General features: G+C 39.4%; 2 protein-coding genes across 2 annotated transcripts in view; one reads left to right on the top strand and one right to left on the bottom strand.

Moving 5' to 3' along the window:
* Window positions 1–4,538: 4,538 nt before the first annotated feature.
* Window positions 4,539–16,172, top strand: chmp2ba (charged multivesicular body protein 2Ba). Its single transcript, XM_080497587.1, has 6 exons — window positions 4,539–4,673; window positions 7,227–7,318; window positions 11,211–11,405; window positions 12,353–12,455; window positions 12,674–12,780; window positions 14,349–16,172. The coding sequence occupies exons 1-6, from the start codon at window positions 4,643–4,645 to the stop codon at window positions 14,463–14,465; spliced, it is 645 nt and encodes a 214-aa protein (XP_080353713.1). The 5' UTR covers window positions 4,539–4,642; the 3' UTR covers window positions 14,466–16,172.
* Window positions 16,173–19,528: 3,356 nt separating this feature from the next.
* Window positions 19,529–19,780, bottom strand: part of pou1f1 (POU class 1 homeobox 1) — a gene marked incomplete at both ends in the record, with an annotated part of 11,256 nt that continues 11,004 nt past the window's right edge. The window contains one exon of the mRNA XM_080498492.1: window positions 19,529–19,769. Coding sequence (XP_080354618.1) covers window positions 19,529–19,769 — 241 coding nt within the window. The remainder of the gene's footprint in view (window positions 19,770–19,780) is intronic.

The following is a 19,780-nucleotide window of genomic DNA, read 5'->3' as shown; positions in this document are numbered from 1 at the left end:
TGTCCCTCGGGCAAAGAATGAGTGGAGTCACTCACTCGATTTATTAGACCACACCAAGCTCCTCTGCCCTCTTCCTCCCCTGCTGCTCCCACCCTGCTCTGCCTCTTCCCAGCATCCTTCCGTCTCTTCCCACCTGCTGTCTTCCAGATGTGCCCAGTCCTCATCACTCCGCCTACACTATTCTAAATATCTCATTAATATTTAATTCTAAAAGTTTTCTATAAGTAGAATGTGAATGTAGGAGCAGCTAGTGCTGATTCGCTAGTATCTTATTTTAAACATGTGGATATGGATTTGTTTATTTTATAGAAGACATACTGTACAATATCTTGAATTCCCCTTTTAAGAATGCAGGACATCACTTTGGCCTAAAGCAAGTAGTATGATTCTACAGCTCACTGGCTGTTAAGTTGCAAGCAAGCTATCTGTCCACTTGAGTGAAAATTATATTATATATTCAATGATATTATATATTATATTGGTTTCATACATGTCTATATCTTCACAATTGCAGATAGGCTATAACTCACTGCACTTATAACACTTGACCTAAGTTGCATTAGAGCAATCATTGTCATTTCATATAAACAAAGACAACGAATAACAAACAGTTACTCAAAGCTCATCTCTGTCCAAACCCAAGAAATAAAATGCAAACATTAATAATATGGTGATTCAGATTTGAAATCACAGGCTGAATTCATTAAGAGTGTGATCTTGATGCCTTCCAGATAATAATTCCACCTTGTCATTTAGAAAGAAAATCCTATCCCGAACCCCAACCTGTGTGCGATCGCCCACTCTACCATTCCTGAGTTAGCCTGTGGAGAACAGACAAGACTGCCTGAAGACAGTAGACGTATGCTTGACTTCTTTGTCTATTTACATATTGTATAGAATCAGGTCCTTCTCTCAAACCAAACGCTATGGCTCCAACAGTCCTTTGATTAATCTCATTGGATATCAGCACTGGGCCCTGCCATCTTTGCTTTTTGGCACTTTACCTGCTGCAAAGTGTCCCACTGTAAAGGCAATGTCCAGTGTGAAATCTTTCCGAAATAACAGCAGTGATTTTGACATCTTACAACATGCCACTGTCCCTGTGAGCCGTCTCCTTTTTTTGGTAAATTGATTAATCCCTCTTTCTTTTACCTTGTATCCTCCTGGCACTCCGTGTGTCCTCTCTCTCAGTCTATCTGTCTCTCTCGCCCTCCATCTGGGCACCAGAAAGGTATACATCAATCAGCGTGAAGGAAATCTGCTGAAATCCCATACCTCCCATCACAGCCCCTGTCCCTGTGTTTGCATACAAACATATTTCAGCCTGTGGTTAGATGCCAGCAGTGAAAAAATAAATACGGCATGTATTCGCATTGTCTATCTTGTTATTATTATTATTCCTGATTTATGCTACCAAAATGTGGGAACGGGATGCAGTCATTGGAGAGGCCTCAGGGAGAATTGTAAAAATTCAACTGCAAATGATAAAGCATAAAAAAAAATTATGGATTCCATGGGTCTGCTGATATACGAGGTAGACAATAGTCCTCCAATGGAAAAATAAGATATTACTGTGGCAGGATCGTCTGTCTCAACAAGTATTGGGTTGTTACAGTTGATTTGTAATGAGTCATTCTGCCATTTCTTCTGAGTTAAACAACAGTAAAGTTGATTTGCAATCATGTTTATTCAATCATGAGTCCAACAGACAGATTACATGAATGTAAAGAAAGGTGGAAATAGCCAGCCTAGAAGTCGTCGATCGGACACCTTCAGCTTCATGTTCAGATGTACTTGGATGGTTTTGTCTGTGAAGAGAAAAAAAACAACAAAAAAACATGGTCGTTACTGGAGTGCAACAACTACAACAGTCATCAAGTGAAGGGATTTGTGCGATTTGTGTGATGATACCTTAAAGCGGAAAGGCTTGATGTGCTTTATGGCTGCAACTCCCACTGATTGTGCAGAGATCTAATTTCACACATGAACGTCTTTCTCTGCTGGATCTGTGTTTGCGTGTGTGTGTGTGTGTGTGTGTGTGTGTGTGTGTGTGTGTGTGTGTGTGTGTGTGTGTGTGTGTGTGTGTGTGTGTGTGTGTGTGTGTGTGTGTGTGTGTGTGTGTGTGTGTGTGTGTGTGTGTGTGTGTGTGTGTGTGTGTGTCCACACACTCTGTAGTCAGTGCTTTAACATCACACGTCTGCTTGCCCCGGGGCAAGTTCACAGAGCGGAGGAAAAGAATGGGATGACCAGATAGACGACTTGTGATGAGAAAGTCATGGGAAAAGGAAAAAGGAGACAAAGTAAAAACTATAAAGAAATGAAGCATTTAATCCCTTTATCTGGATTCAAAGAAAATGTATAAAAGTTTATATTTCCTTTCCTTTTGAAATGCCAATTTTGAAAAAGTGGAAATGCTTTGTGGTTATCTATAAGACAAGTTATCTCTTGTAAAGAAACTATAACAATGCTATACAAAAAATATATATAAACTATACAAGCATATTGCAATTCTGCATATTTGGGCTCTAATTCTTACAGAGTATTGAGGGTTCCATTATTGTTTAATCAAAAGCCAATAAGTATGTCAGATTGTTAACAATGACAAAAAAATGAATCCAAATAGGACCACGTATTGATTCACATGCTGCTACTGTGTAGTGATAAGACCAGAGATAGAGAGTGCATTGGTTCCAGCAGGCCCTCTGGGTGCTTGGGGCTAGATTTATCACCACTGGGGCTCTCTGATGATGAGGCCGTTTAGAGGGGGTCCCTGTAGTCCTCTGTTGATTAGTGCCAAACATCTTCCCTAATAACCTTAACAAGAACAACGCCTCAGGACGACATGCCGATGCACACAGGCCACTGGACACACACACACGCACGCACGCACACACACACACACACACACACACACACACACACACACACACACACACACACACACACACACACACACACACACACGCCGACTCCTTGGAGATATCAAGAAAAGAGCTAAGAGCAACCCATCCTCCTTTCCTTTCCCTCAAAGTCACCCCTCTCTCCCCCACTCCAGCCTCAACTTGGCGTCTTGTACCAATTCTGGGATGAGACCCCTCCTCTGCCAACATTACATCTTCTCTTTCACCTCCTACTACCACCTCCCCACTGCAGCCATTCCCACAAAATTGAGTTGGTTATGGTTCAGGAGTCCCACTGCAGCACATAAAGTTGCTGCATCAATATGAGAAAAGACAATAGGAATATATGAATACAAACTAGAGGGTATGGGATTCCTCTCTTCTGGGGATATGGAGACAAGGAAGAAAATTGAGAAGGGAATTTATGATGCTATGAGAAGCTGCGGGGTGATTTCATAGACACTCTATGAAGTGTTTCTTTATGGCACTTCACATATTTGTGTATCAAGACCAGTGGATGTGATATAAACATGTCCAGAAGCACATGAACATGTAGTACATTGATAGCTTGGACTTAAAACAACAAACTTGGCCATCCATAGATTAGTCATGTCAAAATACTTTAACTATTAGAAAAAAACTTTGCAATCTAAAATTATGTATTAATCAATTAGCATGTATGGACACACCATGGAGATAGAAAAAGTTAATTCAAGTGCTTACATTGACATATGGTTTCACCTCCTTGTTATTCATGAACCTAACCATTTGATCCGTATATTTCCTATTGAACATTCAATTTCTTTTTTTGACTCATTCAATAATAACCTGGCACGTAAACAGTACCTCTTCTAATTTCCTCAAAAATGTTTTATGAACTAGTATACATTTAAAGTGACTGTTTATTTTAATTTGTTAAACCGGCTATTATTTTAGAGTTGTATTTCAAAGTTCTTTACGGGAGAAGCATTATTTCTATCTGTGTATCATTGCAGAGTTTTATTTTTTTATTAATTGTGGAAGAGGAGATTACTTTGGTATCTCAAAACATGTTAAGCAACCTCTGAGAAACTTCTGTGTCTTTAATTAAAGGGTATAGTATTTTGTTTTATAAATATTTTTTCATACAGAGGAGAGATCATTTGAATGTGTTGACTGATCATAATAAATCACATGACTTATAATGGATCCTTTTGTGAACGTCAAGTGTAATTTAGGTATATGGAGACTGTGCCAAGCTCCAACCTATTGGGGATTTTAAATATAATTTCCAAACTGAAACAACAGTAACAAATCATGAAGAAAGAAAATTAAAGAAAAAATGGAGTGATGCCTTCCTGTGCTAATGAATAAAATGGAATTTTCAACGGCCAAACGCTGCATCTGTTTATAGTCGCCTTATGGACCCTCATATCGGTCTTTTTTTTTAACCATTTTTAATGAAGTCCTTTCCATAATTAAGGGGTAGATGACAGAAAAAGCTTGGTCTCACTTATGTAATCTTAGAATTTTGTTGTCGACTATTTTAAACGTTTTCAGATATAATACGTTTTTTACGAGGTAACTTGAAGGCACCATTACGTCCCGACGTGACGTCACGCGGCGGCTGAGGGAGGAACTGTGGCTTCAGAAAGTGAACCAGGAAACACTAAAGTCAGCTAACGTCAGGAAACCAAACACTCCCGCAGCTCAGGACTCCTTTTCTGCTGCTTAAATCCACACCAAAAAAAAAAAACACCGTCATGTCCCTTTTCAAGAAGAAGACTGTCGATGGTAAGTTTGCTGTGTGTGAAAAGCTGTTTGTGTGGGTCTGTGTGTGTGTATTTTTTTTTTTTTATTTGGATCAAACAGCCTGCTGTGTTGTTCCCGGCTCAAATTAGCTCTCCCCACATAACTAGTTTTACCTGTTCACACTCAGATGAAGTCACCAGTCACGGTTTCCGACAGGAGGACAACGATTAACAGCAGTGGCACTGAATGGCAGATTACACCAACACGCTATTTATATTATGTAGCTGGGTTACAACGTAACCAGTGGCAATAAAACAAGACGTTAAATGGTACAATGTAGCTTTGTTTTTGTTTTGTTGATAAACATCCTAAACCTGAGAGAAGTTGTCATTTACTGTCTTTGTTTTATTATGACTTCACAGAAACTCCCAACACATATCCCACTTAAAGTGTTGGAAATGTAACGTCCACTATTATTGATCACGTCACAAAATGTCTTTCAGATAACATTCAAGAGTTATATAATTTCTTCAATTCTTTTTTTTCCCCCTTCTCCACTGTCATAAAATTGTGCAATCTGAGAGGAGGTTGTTAAATATGATCTCACTGTCACGGTGTCCTTGTAGTCAGATGTGTCTGCTTAACTAATGTGCAGACTTTGAAATTCAAAAAGAACCCTTCAATCTACCTGGCTCACTGTTTTTCTTCAGGCTAAAAGGTAATCAGTATCACAAGGTCAAGATGGATAGCCAGCCTCTATTTGATCAGAATTAATGAATCAATTATTTTGTTAATAATGAAGATGATTTTGAATCCCGAGGCTGTTTTTTCTGACTGAACTCTACTGCTTCTTGACCTGAAACTACATACAAAAATACGTCTTCATTCTCTCTACGTTTTAAAACACTGCGCGTGTTTTAAAAGCTTTCACGCCATTGCCTGCTTACTCCTCCCATCATTGGCATCTCAGTTTCACCCACAGCGATTGTACTGTACTTACTGCGCTGCGTGGCTTCTTCCACTCCTCTCTAAACCATTGTCAGGAATCCTCAGCTGCCACCATCCCCATCTCACAGGCTGGACTTCTCTCTCCTCTCGTGCTGTATGGACGCATCTTCGTATCTTCGTATGGACGTATCTTCGTTGATGCCCTAGGTCGGGGCAGTTGAGGTGGATTCTGGTTATTTGGCGAGTTATGGCGGTCGGGGGGGCTTCGATGCTGCGTATTTGTAGGACGATAACCCACCCACTTTGAGACGTTGGCGTCACGTCACCTCATACGCACACATGCGTCGTTCCCACAAGTGGTGCAGTGCGCCTATGTGTCTTCACCAAGTTCAAAGATGCTGAACTTTTCAGAAAGAATAAGCTTTCTTTTGGAATTGGCTCACTTTCTTTTTCCATAAAAAGTCATTTTTTCTCTCAATAAGTGACTTGAATACTATTTAATCTTAGATGTTTTTACTTTTATGCATTACCATCTAATATCTATGTACTCCACCTCTTCTTATATCCCAATACATGAATTTATTTAATGATGATCTTCCTGCCCATTCTTTCAGCAATTTTGTTTTCTTTCCCCCACCCTCTTTTTTTTAATGCTACTGGCTTTTGAGAGAGTTTAATGTGGACATCTATTGGAGGCGAGTCATACTGGGAAGCATTTTCAGGAACATAAGTAAATACAGGTTATTTCTTATCTTTTTTCAGCATTTTATTCAGTTTTTATTGAATTCTTTATTTTGTTTGGATGCATTTAACTTTAATCTTTGCAGATTTATTGCATTTTAGTTGAAAAGTTGCCCGTTTTATATCAACTGACTATTTAAGAGAAATCTGAAAGTTGTGTTCAGGTGCTGAAAGCGTTTGCATTGCACTGATTCTTTGCTCGTATCTCATTGAGAAGCCGCGAATGAAGTTGTGACTTCAGAGTCATACACTCGCTCACATGATGCCATTTTTGGTGTTTCTGTGATTCAGAGCTGAGTCACTCTTGATGTGAGCCTTGGAAGTATTTCCACATTCAACGTTGTCAATATTACACTCGGTGTGCTGCTGACCACGCCGTGGTATTTCATGCGCATGTGGGCACACACTTGCACATGCTTTCTGCTGGGGGAACTGGCTCCATCGTTTAGATTCCTCCCAAAGCCGTACAGCTGACACAGACTGTGCACTTTTTAATGAGACCAGAAATGCAACGGAGTCCAGTGGAATAACTTAATCAGCTTTAAACATTCTTCAGTTTTTAACTCTGCACCTCAAGCAAGCCTGGGATGAAGAGAAAGGGAGGAAACATAGTGGTGTGTACTCGGCGAGTAAATCAAACAAAGGAACAAAAAGAGGGTTTTCTACACTCATGCTGCTTTTCTGTTGTGTTCTTCTTGCGTCATTTGTGTTTTTCATTATTATGTAGCCTTTGCAAGACATTTTGATCGTGTGTGTATTTAATCACAAATCCAAATCTGGGGTGTCTTCATATCCATTTTGCCAATTTTTGATGTTTCACGAGTGTTGTGAGGCATTGAACATGTACAGATATCCGTTACGTTTATTAACTAATCTCTCTTCCCTGTCGTGTCACTCTCTTCAAAGACAGGATCAAGGAACAGACGAAGGAGCTGCGTGTCACTCAGAGGGGCATCGCCAGAGACAGAACAGCGCTGGAGAAGGAAGAGAAACAAATTGTACGTACACACACTTGCTCTCACTTTGAACAGGATCGACAGTCCTCTTGAGAAGCTCGATTTTTATCTTTATATTTAAGAAAAATATTTGGGCAAACAATGACGATGATAAAATTGAAGGAATGAAGTATGTACAGATAGATGACTGATCAAGTAAGCACACGTCTGTGATGCCACTTTCTGTAGCTTAGTGTTGCTTGGGGCTTGAGATTCCAGCTGATTGTTGACAATTTTAGGATCACTGATCAACCTGGTGTGCATATGTTGGAATGTGGGGACAACATCGCATACAAACTGTGCTCAGAAAGGAACCCCAAGGTCAGACAGAAACCGTTGGTCACCATCACTCCCTTAGTGATGTGACATGTAGAATCAATCAGATATGAACTCCTGTAGGTGCATGTCATGCATCCGAATTGCTCTCTGTGGCCATTTGAGGAAAGGTTTAATGTGCCATTTGAGACTGACAATCGATTTAACGAGGTTTACATTTGTGTTCAGGTTAATTATCCTATTATCTCAACAAAATTTTAAGCCGTCTGCTTGTTCAGGACGTATTTCAGGCCTTGTTTACGAGATGTTTTTTTAGTGAAAATGGGAAAATTTTGGCTTTTTGTTTACTTAACAATGGTGTTGTGTCACTGAAAACAGCACTTTTTGAAAATGGCTTCCAGGGTGCAGAGTTTTCGATGCACACTGGTCTCCATGCAAGCGTATTAGATTTATGCATTGCTGAGTGCTGCACTGAACAACTGTGTTGAAGTTGGAAGTTGTTGTTGTTTTTTAACACACGTGTGAGTTGATGACAATAACAATTAACCATTCCAGAATGTTTGTGTTGCTCATGGTCATGAATTTAAAGTGGATTGACATACAAACTACAATGATTTCTGAAATGTGTATGTACAGGAATAGTTGTCAAAACTGCATTGTCTGAGTACTAATTTTTTTCGAAATTGCAAAAACAATGCAGATTTTTGTTGCCTGTCCAAGAGGAGGGTAAAAAAAGGTGTCAAAAACCTCCACATTTCATCAAAGGGTCCTGAGTTTTCTTCCATCACTGCGAGCATCTACAACAACAGACATCTCACAGATTTTGACCCGAAATGAATTTTATTAATTTCCCAGAGAGACTCAAGTGAAATGATCTTGTTCTGTCCTCGTATCCACCTGCAAGACATGTTCTTTGCATTTCTGCATATTGCTGTCCCAACACACGGGCTCAGATGCATTTTTACAGCCGTTTCCTTCCATCTGATGCGGAGCCCGATTGGCTAATGGGCCTAAATGAAACGACATGAAAGATCTGGTGTAGCGGCTTTGCTTGGGGCAAGTCGGCTGCTCCCAAGCACACACTTAAAGACTGTATGAGGCTGTGCTGGCAGCCCGCACTTAACACCTCCTCTGCAAGATAAAAGAAGCTGACTGTGTCCTCTTCCTTCAGTCTTGCTAAGTAAATATCATACAGGACATAATTACCTCCCTGGGGAATCACAATTTTATTCTTCATTAATGCTTTCCACTAATTAGTCCAGTTTTTTTTTTAAGCTTTGTTGTACATTCTGAATAAAAGATACTTTGTATTTCAAAAAAAAAAAAAAATGGAAATGACCTACATTTGCGGTTTAGCACAATTTGAAACATCTGTTGCCCCCCTCCCACAATGCAACGTTTCAATCTGCATCCACTTGCAAATGCAGATAGTGCATTAAAGTGGCTCAGCACGGAGGCTATTCCAATAGATCAAAGGGGATTTTTAAAGCAAGTGGTTTTAATACAGAATCTAATACATTTCAAGGTGAAAACACGCATGGCCTCTTTCTTCATCTCCGTTTATAATTGTAGTTGTGTGTGATGCGTTTTACTCTGTTTGACTTGACACAAACAATTGACTTTGGCGGCCTTTGCTAATACATAGAGATTCCTTTTTCTGAGGACACGATACCCAGCTGCCTCTCAGTTGTTTGCTGCATTGCTTCAAGTCTAGGACAGGCACTCCCGATCCATCACAGCCCTCCACCTCCTCCCTCCTTTACTGACAGGCCAGTAAATAAGACATCATAAGCCTCCTGTCTGCAGCAATCCCACCGCTCTCATCTTTGACTGTTCCCCCCCCAATACATTTTTAGTTTTTCAGACAACACTGTCGTTGACGTTATTATTGCCACCATGTGCCGTCTGTCCCTGGGAGCTCCTTCTTAACAATAATTAGATTTTTTTTTTCCTTTTTTCCTTCAAGCAGGCGAATACAGACTGAACCTGATGCACAATGTTTGTGTGTAACATACAGAGACACAAATCTGAGTTGGATAGATCTACTGCAAACATGAATAATTGAGTGTCACTTTCTGAAAAGAACGCTCTCGGTACATGAGAAATAAACAAGTCATGTGGGTGCCGTTGCGGCCACACTGCGAGGTCTGGCTAGCTTACTGTAACCTGGAGCTCCACTCTCGTCTCCCGGGATGTTGGCGTAGACTCCTGCCCTCACTCTGGATCCCTGCAGGGTGGCACGTTTTCTGATGTTTACCAAAGCTAAAAGCATTTATTCAGTATGTATTTGCTTCCCAGTGAGGAACATAGACGATGTAAATGCAGTCATTGACATTAAATATTTACATAAACTATTGTTTCTCTGGGGCTTATTGGAGATGTTTGTTTAGCAATGCATTGTATCTATATTAAAATGGCAGATTGATTTTGTGTATATTGCTCATTGTACTGATTCAGCAGTATCGGCATGATGTACGCCATCAGTCGCATTCTCACACACAATCATGGAAACACTCGCACTCCAGTGGTGACCACTGCTATCAGGTGCTCTCGCACCTACAACTTCAGCACAAAATTTGTGTCGACCATGGTGCCAATATATTGGATAAGTGACCGTGAGTTGTTTTGTTGACCACCAGGGATAACCGGTTGGGCTGCTTTATTGTAGTTGTGTTAAAGGTTGCCATACAGGTTCAAAAATACTTTCTCATCTACTACAGTTATTTTTTTGAGTCAGTTTTAATACAAAGCATTCTCAAGAATTTGGAGCATTTAAACTGAATTTTCTGAGCATTCACTGTTATTCTATAAGACACTGGTTTTAACATTTTCTCTTTCATATTTTATGCTATTTAATATTAAAGTACGTTTAAAAAGATGAAACTATATGTACCGAAAAAGATTAGCTCAAAACGGGATCAGCAGAATGCGGTAAATGGATATTTACTTTTTATATATATTATATTTAGACTTTTTGTATTTGTTGATTAAGCTAAAAATGTTCATTGCTACATGAGGACTATTTGAAAGGAGAAGGACATGCTCTCAGATTATGCTAAAAAGGATAACTATTAATCTGAGTTTTTATTGAGCAGAAATGTACTGTCCCTTATCCATGTTGATTTTGACAAGTCAAGCCAGTTTTAAAATCACGCCTCCATTTGACTTTTCTGAACACTTTAGCCTGTTGATTGCTTGTAATTTTGAAAAGGGTTGAGGCTAAACACTTATTTTCTTGATTTATATGCATATTTATGTGGATATTAGCTGTAATTGTATTGCATGTATGTTTTGTGAGGTCTGTTGCGCACGAAATAATACATAAAGCTTCTCGGTCAGGTTGAATATATGGATTTGTTCCAGTGATCTCCACTGTGACTGAATTTTAATTTTTCCAGTCAGTCTGTCATTCTCATTCCATTACTGTCAACACTGTGAGTAAATGGGTCATTAAATTGTGCATGACATTCTTTATCTACATTATATTCTTCCCCACTTGCTCAACCTGCACAGAGGTGGTGTATTTTCACAGATTGATACTGTCGTGTTGTCAAAGAAGTATTCAGACTGTATGAAACGTCAAACAGTGGACCTTCATTCCGCTTCTATCGCTCTTCAGGAGGCAGAGATCAAGAAAATGGCAAAGAGTGGCAACCGGGAGGCATGCAGGATTCTGGCCAAGCAGCTGGTTCAGCTGAGGAAGCAGAGGAACCGCACATACGCCGCGAGCTCCAAGCTCACCTCCATGTCCACGCAAACAAAGGTCATGAACTCTCAAATGAAGATGGCCGGCGCCATGTCTTCCACAGCGAAGGTAAACTCCACCCCGGTTTCTCTGGTCCTTTGGTCTGGAGACAGATTTTCACACTGCAAATGTTTTGACATATCAAAGAAATGCTCTTTTAACAGTCAGACACAAATATAACTCTGAGGTTGTTTTAAAGAAAATGTGTATGGTGTGTTTATTAGTTCGACACCGAGCCAAGTAACTAAAAGAACTTGAACTCCCTTGTTGCATCCACTAAATGTCTGGGCCGTCTGCCTGTTCATGTCACTCATTTCAAACTCCTGCTTAGGAATTTACATGCGTACATGTTTGTGTGTTTAGACAGACCAGTGGCCTAATGTTGTAATTAAAGTATTAATGTACGATCTGTTCCTGTTTGAAAACCAAGCCTGGTAGCATCATTGTTAATGAAGTGTGAGAGGTGGTAATTGGCCAGAAGCAATGTACTGTACAGGCAGACTTTGCAAACATCGACAGGTCAAATATAATTAGGCCTCAAATTAATGGAGTGTGACGATGTCTGCGTGAGGCGAAAAGTGTGAATATTTAAAAGCCAAACGTACACAGTTTGTTTGCTGCATGTGGACGCTGCATATAAACAAAGTTGCGGATTTCTTTGCAGCACTTCCACGATATGAAAAGCTTAGGTTGGTTGGATTCAGATGGGTTTGTTAGTGAAAGGAAGACAAGAAAATGTCTTTCCCCATTGTGTTGTGCTCGGCTGTGAAATTAGGTCATTTTTATGCTGATCTTTCACAGGAAGGAAATGCATAATTGGTAAGTTGGGTTTTTTGAGGCCACTCTTAACCTGAAGTGTTTTTGAACTTTGTTTCCAACAAAGTAAGATTTAAGTGTGATCGGGATTCAAAAAAGAATGATAGCGATATGATCTAGCAGTTATTTTATCACTGTGAGTCTTCAGCAGCTCTCAAGATATCAACAATCAATGTCTGTTCTTGTTTTCATTTGTGCAGACAATGCAAGCAGTGAACAAAAAGATGGATCCACAGAAGACACTGCAGACAATGCAGGACTTCCAGAAGGAGAACATGAAGATGGGCATGACTGAGGAAATGAGTAAGGACATCAAATGCACACTGATGTATTTGCAGGCTTGTTAAGTTATAATAAATGTTTAATAAATGTTCAAGTCGAGCCAATGTTGGTGGAGGAAAAACATTTTATTTATTTTTTCAGATTATATTCTGATGACTTCTTTCCACATCTAAAGTTGAAACGTATTACTAAATATTAATTTGCTTGCACTTTCTGTGGTTATTTCATGACCTTTCCAGTCAATGACACTTTGGATGAGATCTTCGACGAGTCTGGGGATGAAGAGGAGTGCGAGGACATTGTCTCCCAGGTCCTGGATGAGATTGGCATTGAGATCTCAGGAAAGGTAAGAAATATATCCACTGATTCTATTCACAGAATCGAACACTTCCTGCTGTTCGACTATGCTTCATGCATTTGTTCAATGCTTATGTATTTAAAAAAAAAAACAACAACAAAAACAATACGATCAAATGTGTAGTTTTATCGTAGAGTTTACAGACGTACTTAATCTTAATGGAGTCAACAGCCGCAAGCATGATGAGCAGTATTTTCTCCATATGCTTTATACTCAGCTGTTAAAATGCATTCCAGCTGCCACATGGTGGGGCTCGCCCTCAGCTCTTGCTGCACTGTGCTGTTTTCCCTGTAACTGCCAGGCGCTGGTCTGCTGAGTGTCTGGCTCCCCCTGGGGGGCCCCATGAGTTATTACTTTGTACAACATGATACAAACCCACAAATTGTTCAATAAACCAGTCTACAGCTGGAGAGAACAAATGGGCAGCTTCATAAAAACCGACACAACTGTTTTTGATTCCAATGGGGATTTTATTATTTCCTGCAAAGACTTACTGAAAGAATGAACATATAATCCTCCTAATGCTCTCGTATCAGGCAATGTTCTTGAAACAGCAGCATAATTAAAGGTATTTAATCAAGCCCCAAGCTGAGAGGAAGTTACAGGACTCATTAAGGATAGTGGTTTGGAAGCACCCTGCCTGAGCAAATTGGTATCCATGTGTTTTACATCCTGGAGTATTTTTTTGTCATCAATATGAGTAAAATTGTAAGTCCCCCCCAAAAAAACAAATACACATTTGGCTGATTGTCAAAAGCATGATGCAATATTTTTAACACGCCAGGTAATAATGACCTCACAGGTCTGAAAGCCTAAAATGCAAAATGGAGGATGAAAGAGTGCCTGAAAATTATTTGACAACTTTCACTCCCTATTGACTCCATGAAGGAAGTGTTGATTCTAATACTAAGCTTGTTTAAATGACACTTTATTGCATTAAAGCTGTGCTAATTTAGACGCACATTCTGCATCATCTACGTGTTGTAATTTGTCGAAGGTTGACTCTTGATTTTACATCTGAAATTAAACTTACTTTGGAATCCAAACAAGTATTTGAATGGTGAGCAAACCATGTATGACACAACTACATTTATAAGCTGCTAATAAAGTGCAAAACAGAACTACACATTTGAGATTTATTTCATTTATATATTTGGACCTATGAGACAAGTTTTTGAAAGTGTCACAAGGTTGCATTTTGACAAATCACAATAGGAATTTTCAGCTGAAACATTATTTTGCAATCTCCCTTGTATTTTTGTCCAGTTTGACATTCTGCATGCTGTATGAACTGAGCACTCTAGTTTCTTCTGGCAAACCAACAAGTGAACCTCGAAAGCAGACGAATTAGTTTATACCCCAAAACAAAATTATGAGGAATTTTACTCAATATTACTCACATAAAATCAGTCTCTTTGGGTCTTGACCTACACTGTGGGAAACGGTGGAACATCAGATTGTTGATTTTCATTGGTGTGTGTGTGTGCGCACGCGCGTGCTGAGCTTTGAGTGGGTGTGTCCGCTAATGGGACTCCTCTGCCCATGTGTGATTCCAGATGGTGAGAGCTCCAGCTGCAGGAAAAAGTGTCCCCGGTGCTGCTGCCGCCTCCAAAAAAGCCACCATCTCCGACGACGAGATCGAGAGACAGCTCAAGGCTCTGGGAATTGACTAATTGCCCTTCGTTCCTCCTGTTAATGTTCACACTATGATCCGGTGCAACATTAACACTGATTGATACAGACTCTTGAGATACACTGGTCATTTTCATGGTTCATATGCTACAGGCGTAACACACACACACACACACACACACACACACACATACACACACTAAAAGGCATGCAGGTGCATATTAAAACAAAGATATTCTCACAGTCTTCTGCAGGTTGCCTTACCGATCATTAGGGCAGTACAGCTCATGTATTTACGTGAAACAGATATTTATTACCACATTGAAGAGGGGTCACAATGTGACAAGGCCAACACTTGATGCTTGAGATAAAGAGCCACCTCCACTGCTGTTTACCACCCGTCTTGTCTTAACAAGGGCTACAAGTGTATCTGTCATTTTGGAACTGGCTTCTCTCTTTCGGATGTTTTGGTCCACCTCGATGCAATCTTATAATCTATCAGCGTTTATGCAACTGAAGATGAATGATCTTTCTCCGGCAGGTTTTAATGAGTACAACATTGTTATTCAAAGGCGCTTGGGGGTTGTCAATAAGCAGACGGGGCTTGGATTTTTTTTCTTATTCATTCTATTTATCTTCCATGTTTATCTCAGTTCAAGGCCTGTCGAAAAATCATTTGGTTGAGCTGTCCATGTTAAGGTACTTTGCGACATGCTTACAATTTTTGGTGAATAAAATGCCTCATTGTGGTTTTTCTTCCCGACTATCACAGTTTCAGCATTCATTTCATGTCACGCTAGTGAAGGTGATTGCTGTCGACATGCAAATGAAACAAACTGGTGAGCGAGTTCATCAGTGTGTTTAAGATCTGTTGGTTTTCTTTCTGCCACTGATACTGAGGCCTGACATATACATGTTCAGTGTAGCGCTGACGGTGATGCCTTTGGGCTAGAATAAGGCCTTTACTTGCATGAGATGGTGAGACAGATTGATCTGATCTAGCATTTAATTAGCACCACTGAAACAGTTATGCTGTGTGACAAAACTTAATCGAAGACACATTTGGACTAATGAAAGACTGGCATATTAAAGAGTTTTTGAATCGATTGTCTTGACGCTACTAACTAATCAAATGAGTTTTATGGCTTCTTGGTTGATGTGTGATTTACAGAGTGATAGTGGGACAGTACTGGTCCTGCAGTCACACTTCTTTTTCAGCTGCTGTGCAGTTACTGTCATTTGTTATTTGAAGCTGCCTCACTCACAAAAAATATTCTCGCACTACAGCAACAAAGTGATGGAAGTGTTTGCTCTAGTGACACTGTGATTTAAGAGGATTCTCTCCTACAGAGCTGAATCTGACGTTTCTGTACAGTGATTTGTTAACGTCAGCCAGTTTCAGGCTTCATGAAAGTGACATCAACTCATGGTTCTGTTGCCTGTTTCCAGGTTTTGGATTCCGTGTCCCTTGCTCTTGCCAAAACACACTGGAAACGTTTGATACTTGCATGTGTCCAACATGTACAATTCATATCTTATCTGCAAATTACCCATTTCTTCCTCATCCAGTTTATTGTGATTATGAGCAGAATCATTCTTTTAACAGACCTGTTCGAGTGCAGTTTCATAGTTAGGCTTTTTCCGTATGTTTTAAAAGCTGTATGTATACTCGTTTTTATTTCCTTCTCGGTCATTGTGAAGTGACTGCAAGGTTCTGGCTTTTATAAGGAATAAAGTTTCTTCAGGTACACTTTACTCAGTCTCGTGACTTTTTTTTTTTTAAGCTGCATTTTCCTGTACATCTTGCACGTCAGCAGGAAATATAAAGTTGATGTGAAATTTCTATTTGCATTTCAGAAAGTACATTATTTTTATAAAGTTATTATGAAACATTTAGAAGGTTGTGTGAACAGACCTTCCGTTTGCATTAATTTATGTTAGTGGTGTCATCACTACAAAGTGAAGGAATTCAAACTTCTATTGCACATTGAGGGTCCAATGATGTAAATATGTTAAAGAATTAAAGGGTACTCAATTAAATTCTGGAAATGACGTGTAAATTACACCACTGGGCATGTGTTTTTAGATGCATTCACCTTCAGCTTTTCTTTTTCAGATAAGGTTGTGACATCTTGGTTAAATTAATTAATCTTCCCTGAGAACAAAGTGCAGAAAAATACAAATTCTGAGTTTTTAATTTGGGGATAGCTGTAAAAGCAGTACCATTAAGACTGGGGTTCATTGTTTGGCCTTAAGAAACTCTTTGGTAGCAATATGTTAAGTACCCTATGTCTAACTTTCCATTGTTTGTTCTGAGATGTGTGGGAGCACTGAGTGACTGCTGAATCCATTCCCCATGAGAGCACTCCAGTTAAAAAAAAAAACTGTACAATAGTCACAGAGAATCACCCCACGGCTCCTGAAGTGTCATGTGGCTTTCATGAGTGTCCGTCGGCAGACTCATGAATCGCACAGTTTGAGCCGTACGTCCAAGCAGATTGACTCTCCTTATATATGATGAAACAATCTGAAAATTCAAAATATGAAACGATTCCACAAAAACTGCTTCTTTTTTTTCTTCTTTTTTTTAAAACTATTTTGTCATGCAAGTCCAAAGGTTTCTACTGTCCCAGTATATGTTTGGCATATTTATCATTTCTATCGAGTAGAAAGACTTAACATCAGTTTACTTTGGTGCAATAAACATTCGGAATCAATTAGTTGTTTGTTTTTCTTTCTTTTTCCCACACCAATGACAAGTGATATAAGTTATGTATAAAAAAAGGCACAATATTTGTAAAAGTGAGCTGTTTTTTTTTTTTTTTTCCTTTCACTTTATTAAGACATTTCACATCAGTCATCCCAACCAGGCCAGAGTCCTGGATGGCTGAGGACGTCACTTTGTCAAGACATCAGTGTTATCAAGGAAACATCCACAAATATGAGAAATGAAATCTACTACATCAGGAGAACCACAGAGCAGTCAAAAACTTTCACATATCCCCAACTTCAGATCATAAATCAAGGAGGCTGTTCACAGTGAAAGAGAGCAGCACAATATATTAACTCTGAAATAAATAGGTTGTTGTGAAACTTGGAACATTTTCCTGTTTTGGCAGAAGCTCCATCCCCATAAATAAGAGACATTAAACAAGACAATGTCAGGTGATGGAAAAAGAGGACACGGATGCATCAGCCCTAATCACAACACAGAAACACATACCCAAGTAGAATTACACAAATAAGACTGCTGCTAAATGCTATTGTAAAACTTCTCATTTCGTCACCGATAAAGTTTCTCCTTTGTCACAGAAATAAAATGAAAGGACAAAGTCAAGGACAGCATGGATTATGCCTGTTTTTTTAGAAAGGTGCAGAGCTACTTTTATGACCGTTCTTTTGCTGATGGATTAAATTTATGTTTGGTCTCGCTGTGGTTCATATACTTTCTGCAGTCATCCAATAAACAGCACATCTGAGAATCAGTGCATTTAAATGTCAGGAGAGGAAGCTGCATCAAGTCAGCAGTTCATATGCTCGTAATGAAAAGCTTTTATCTTCACAGTTTCAACCTCAAACAAGAACAAATAGTAGCTGAGTTGCTCTTTGGCATGCATTTTGTTTTCCTCTGAGACACGGTGGGAATGAAATCATGTGGGCTAAAGAGAAATATTTCTTTCCAAGTGTTTATGATAAAAACAGAAATGGCAAGCAACCTGGAATTATTGACAGAGGTGAGTGTATTGCAGCATCATTGTGAAAGAGTGACTTTGAATGGATCACAAATACATACATGAAAATAGCCATATGCATCAACGCTCTTTTTCACTCTGATTTGATACTAAGTCCAAGCAAAGCTGGTGTCACAGATACCAAGGCTTTGTTCAAAAAGTCTCATCAGGAGGTGCACAGCAGCTGGTTTCAAATTTCAACTAAGCAAGGACTCTAAACTATTCTTTCCTAATTACTTTTCACATACTTCATGATTACTGTTGTTACTGTTTTGAGAGGAGAGAAAAAGCATCACATAGGAAATTTGGTTTCTTCAACATAAATCACAGCCTCTGACGTGATCTCATTGCAGCCACCTGAGGCGTTTACATATGGCTGGTGTTCATGTGACTACTGTGGTGGAGTTCCTACTTTTTTATGAGGAATTTTATTCTGTGCAGACAAATCTTAAGTTATTAAGCAACGTTTGTTATATTTCAGTTGTGGCAGTATTTATGTTGGTGGAGACAAAACCAACTCTCAAAATAATATCTTTGTTTTCATTTCTGCCAAATATACAATTACCATTTATTTGGCCAATTTCTGCTTTGTGCAATTAGCAGCTGAACAGGCTGAAAGCTAACTGTAATCAAACTGCTTCGTTAGAAGTGAATATTATTCACTTGAAACAAAAAATCTTTTAATGAGCTAATGAGACAAGTTTATTGGGAAAAATACTTTGCTCAAGTCTTAATTGACATTTGGCATTAAACATTTCAACACATTCGACAACTCAACTGTGCTGTCTTGTATTCTGAATTATAAACACAAATTTTTATTAAAAGAATCACTGACGTGTGTAATGATCTAGTTGCTTTAAAGGTCAAACAAAAGCCTCACAGTATTTTATAGACATTGCATTTTTCAAGTCAAGTCTCATATTGATCCTTACATACGTATTTTGTACTTTATTCATTTCAGTCTTGTGCTGGGTGGACACATACACCTACAGGCAATTTAGAGTGACCAATGAATTCCGAATGCATGTTTCTGGTCTGTGGGGGGACAGTACAGTACAACCAGTACAGAAAACCATGAAGAACATGCAAACTCCACACTATTGTGAAAAGTGACTGGCTTCCCTCTGACACTGATTTTGATCCGGTTTGAGACACATGTAAAGGTCCCTCACTGCACTTGAACCACTGAAACTGAACCACCACAATATTCTGGAGCCCTTCTCATCTTAATGTGTAGTGAAATTGTTTCAGCGCACTAGCTTCAAAGTTGAATTGATTGGCATAGTTATTATTGCTATGATTATTTAAAAAAACAAACAAAAAAACCAAAACAACAACAACCACAAACTGTCAGAGAACTGATGGGATTGACTCTAAGTCATTGGTCTTTGTGATTTACTCATCTGTGCAATGCAGTTTGGACTGAGTTTGGTCAGACAGGAGCTGAGGTTGAGACTTGTTTTGACACGTTTCTCCCTTTGGCGCCTGTTACAGAACCAGACTCTGACCACTTCCTTCTCCAGATGAAGACCTTTGGCTATCCGGGCAATCTCCTGAGAGGAGGGTTTGCTTTTCTCCACAAAGCTGCGCTCAAGGGCTTCTTTGGCTCCAAGGCTGCGGTGTGT

Source organism: Blennius ocellaris, assembly GCF_963422515.1.
Source record: "Blennius ocellaris genome assembly, chromosome: 6".
NCBI lineage: Eukaryota > Metazoa > Chordata > Actinopteri > Blenniiformes > Blenniidae > Blennius > Blennius ocellaris.
Note: the sequence above shows the minus strand (reverse complement) of the source record. Positions and strands in the feature narration are given on the sequence as shown.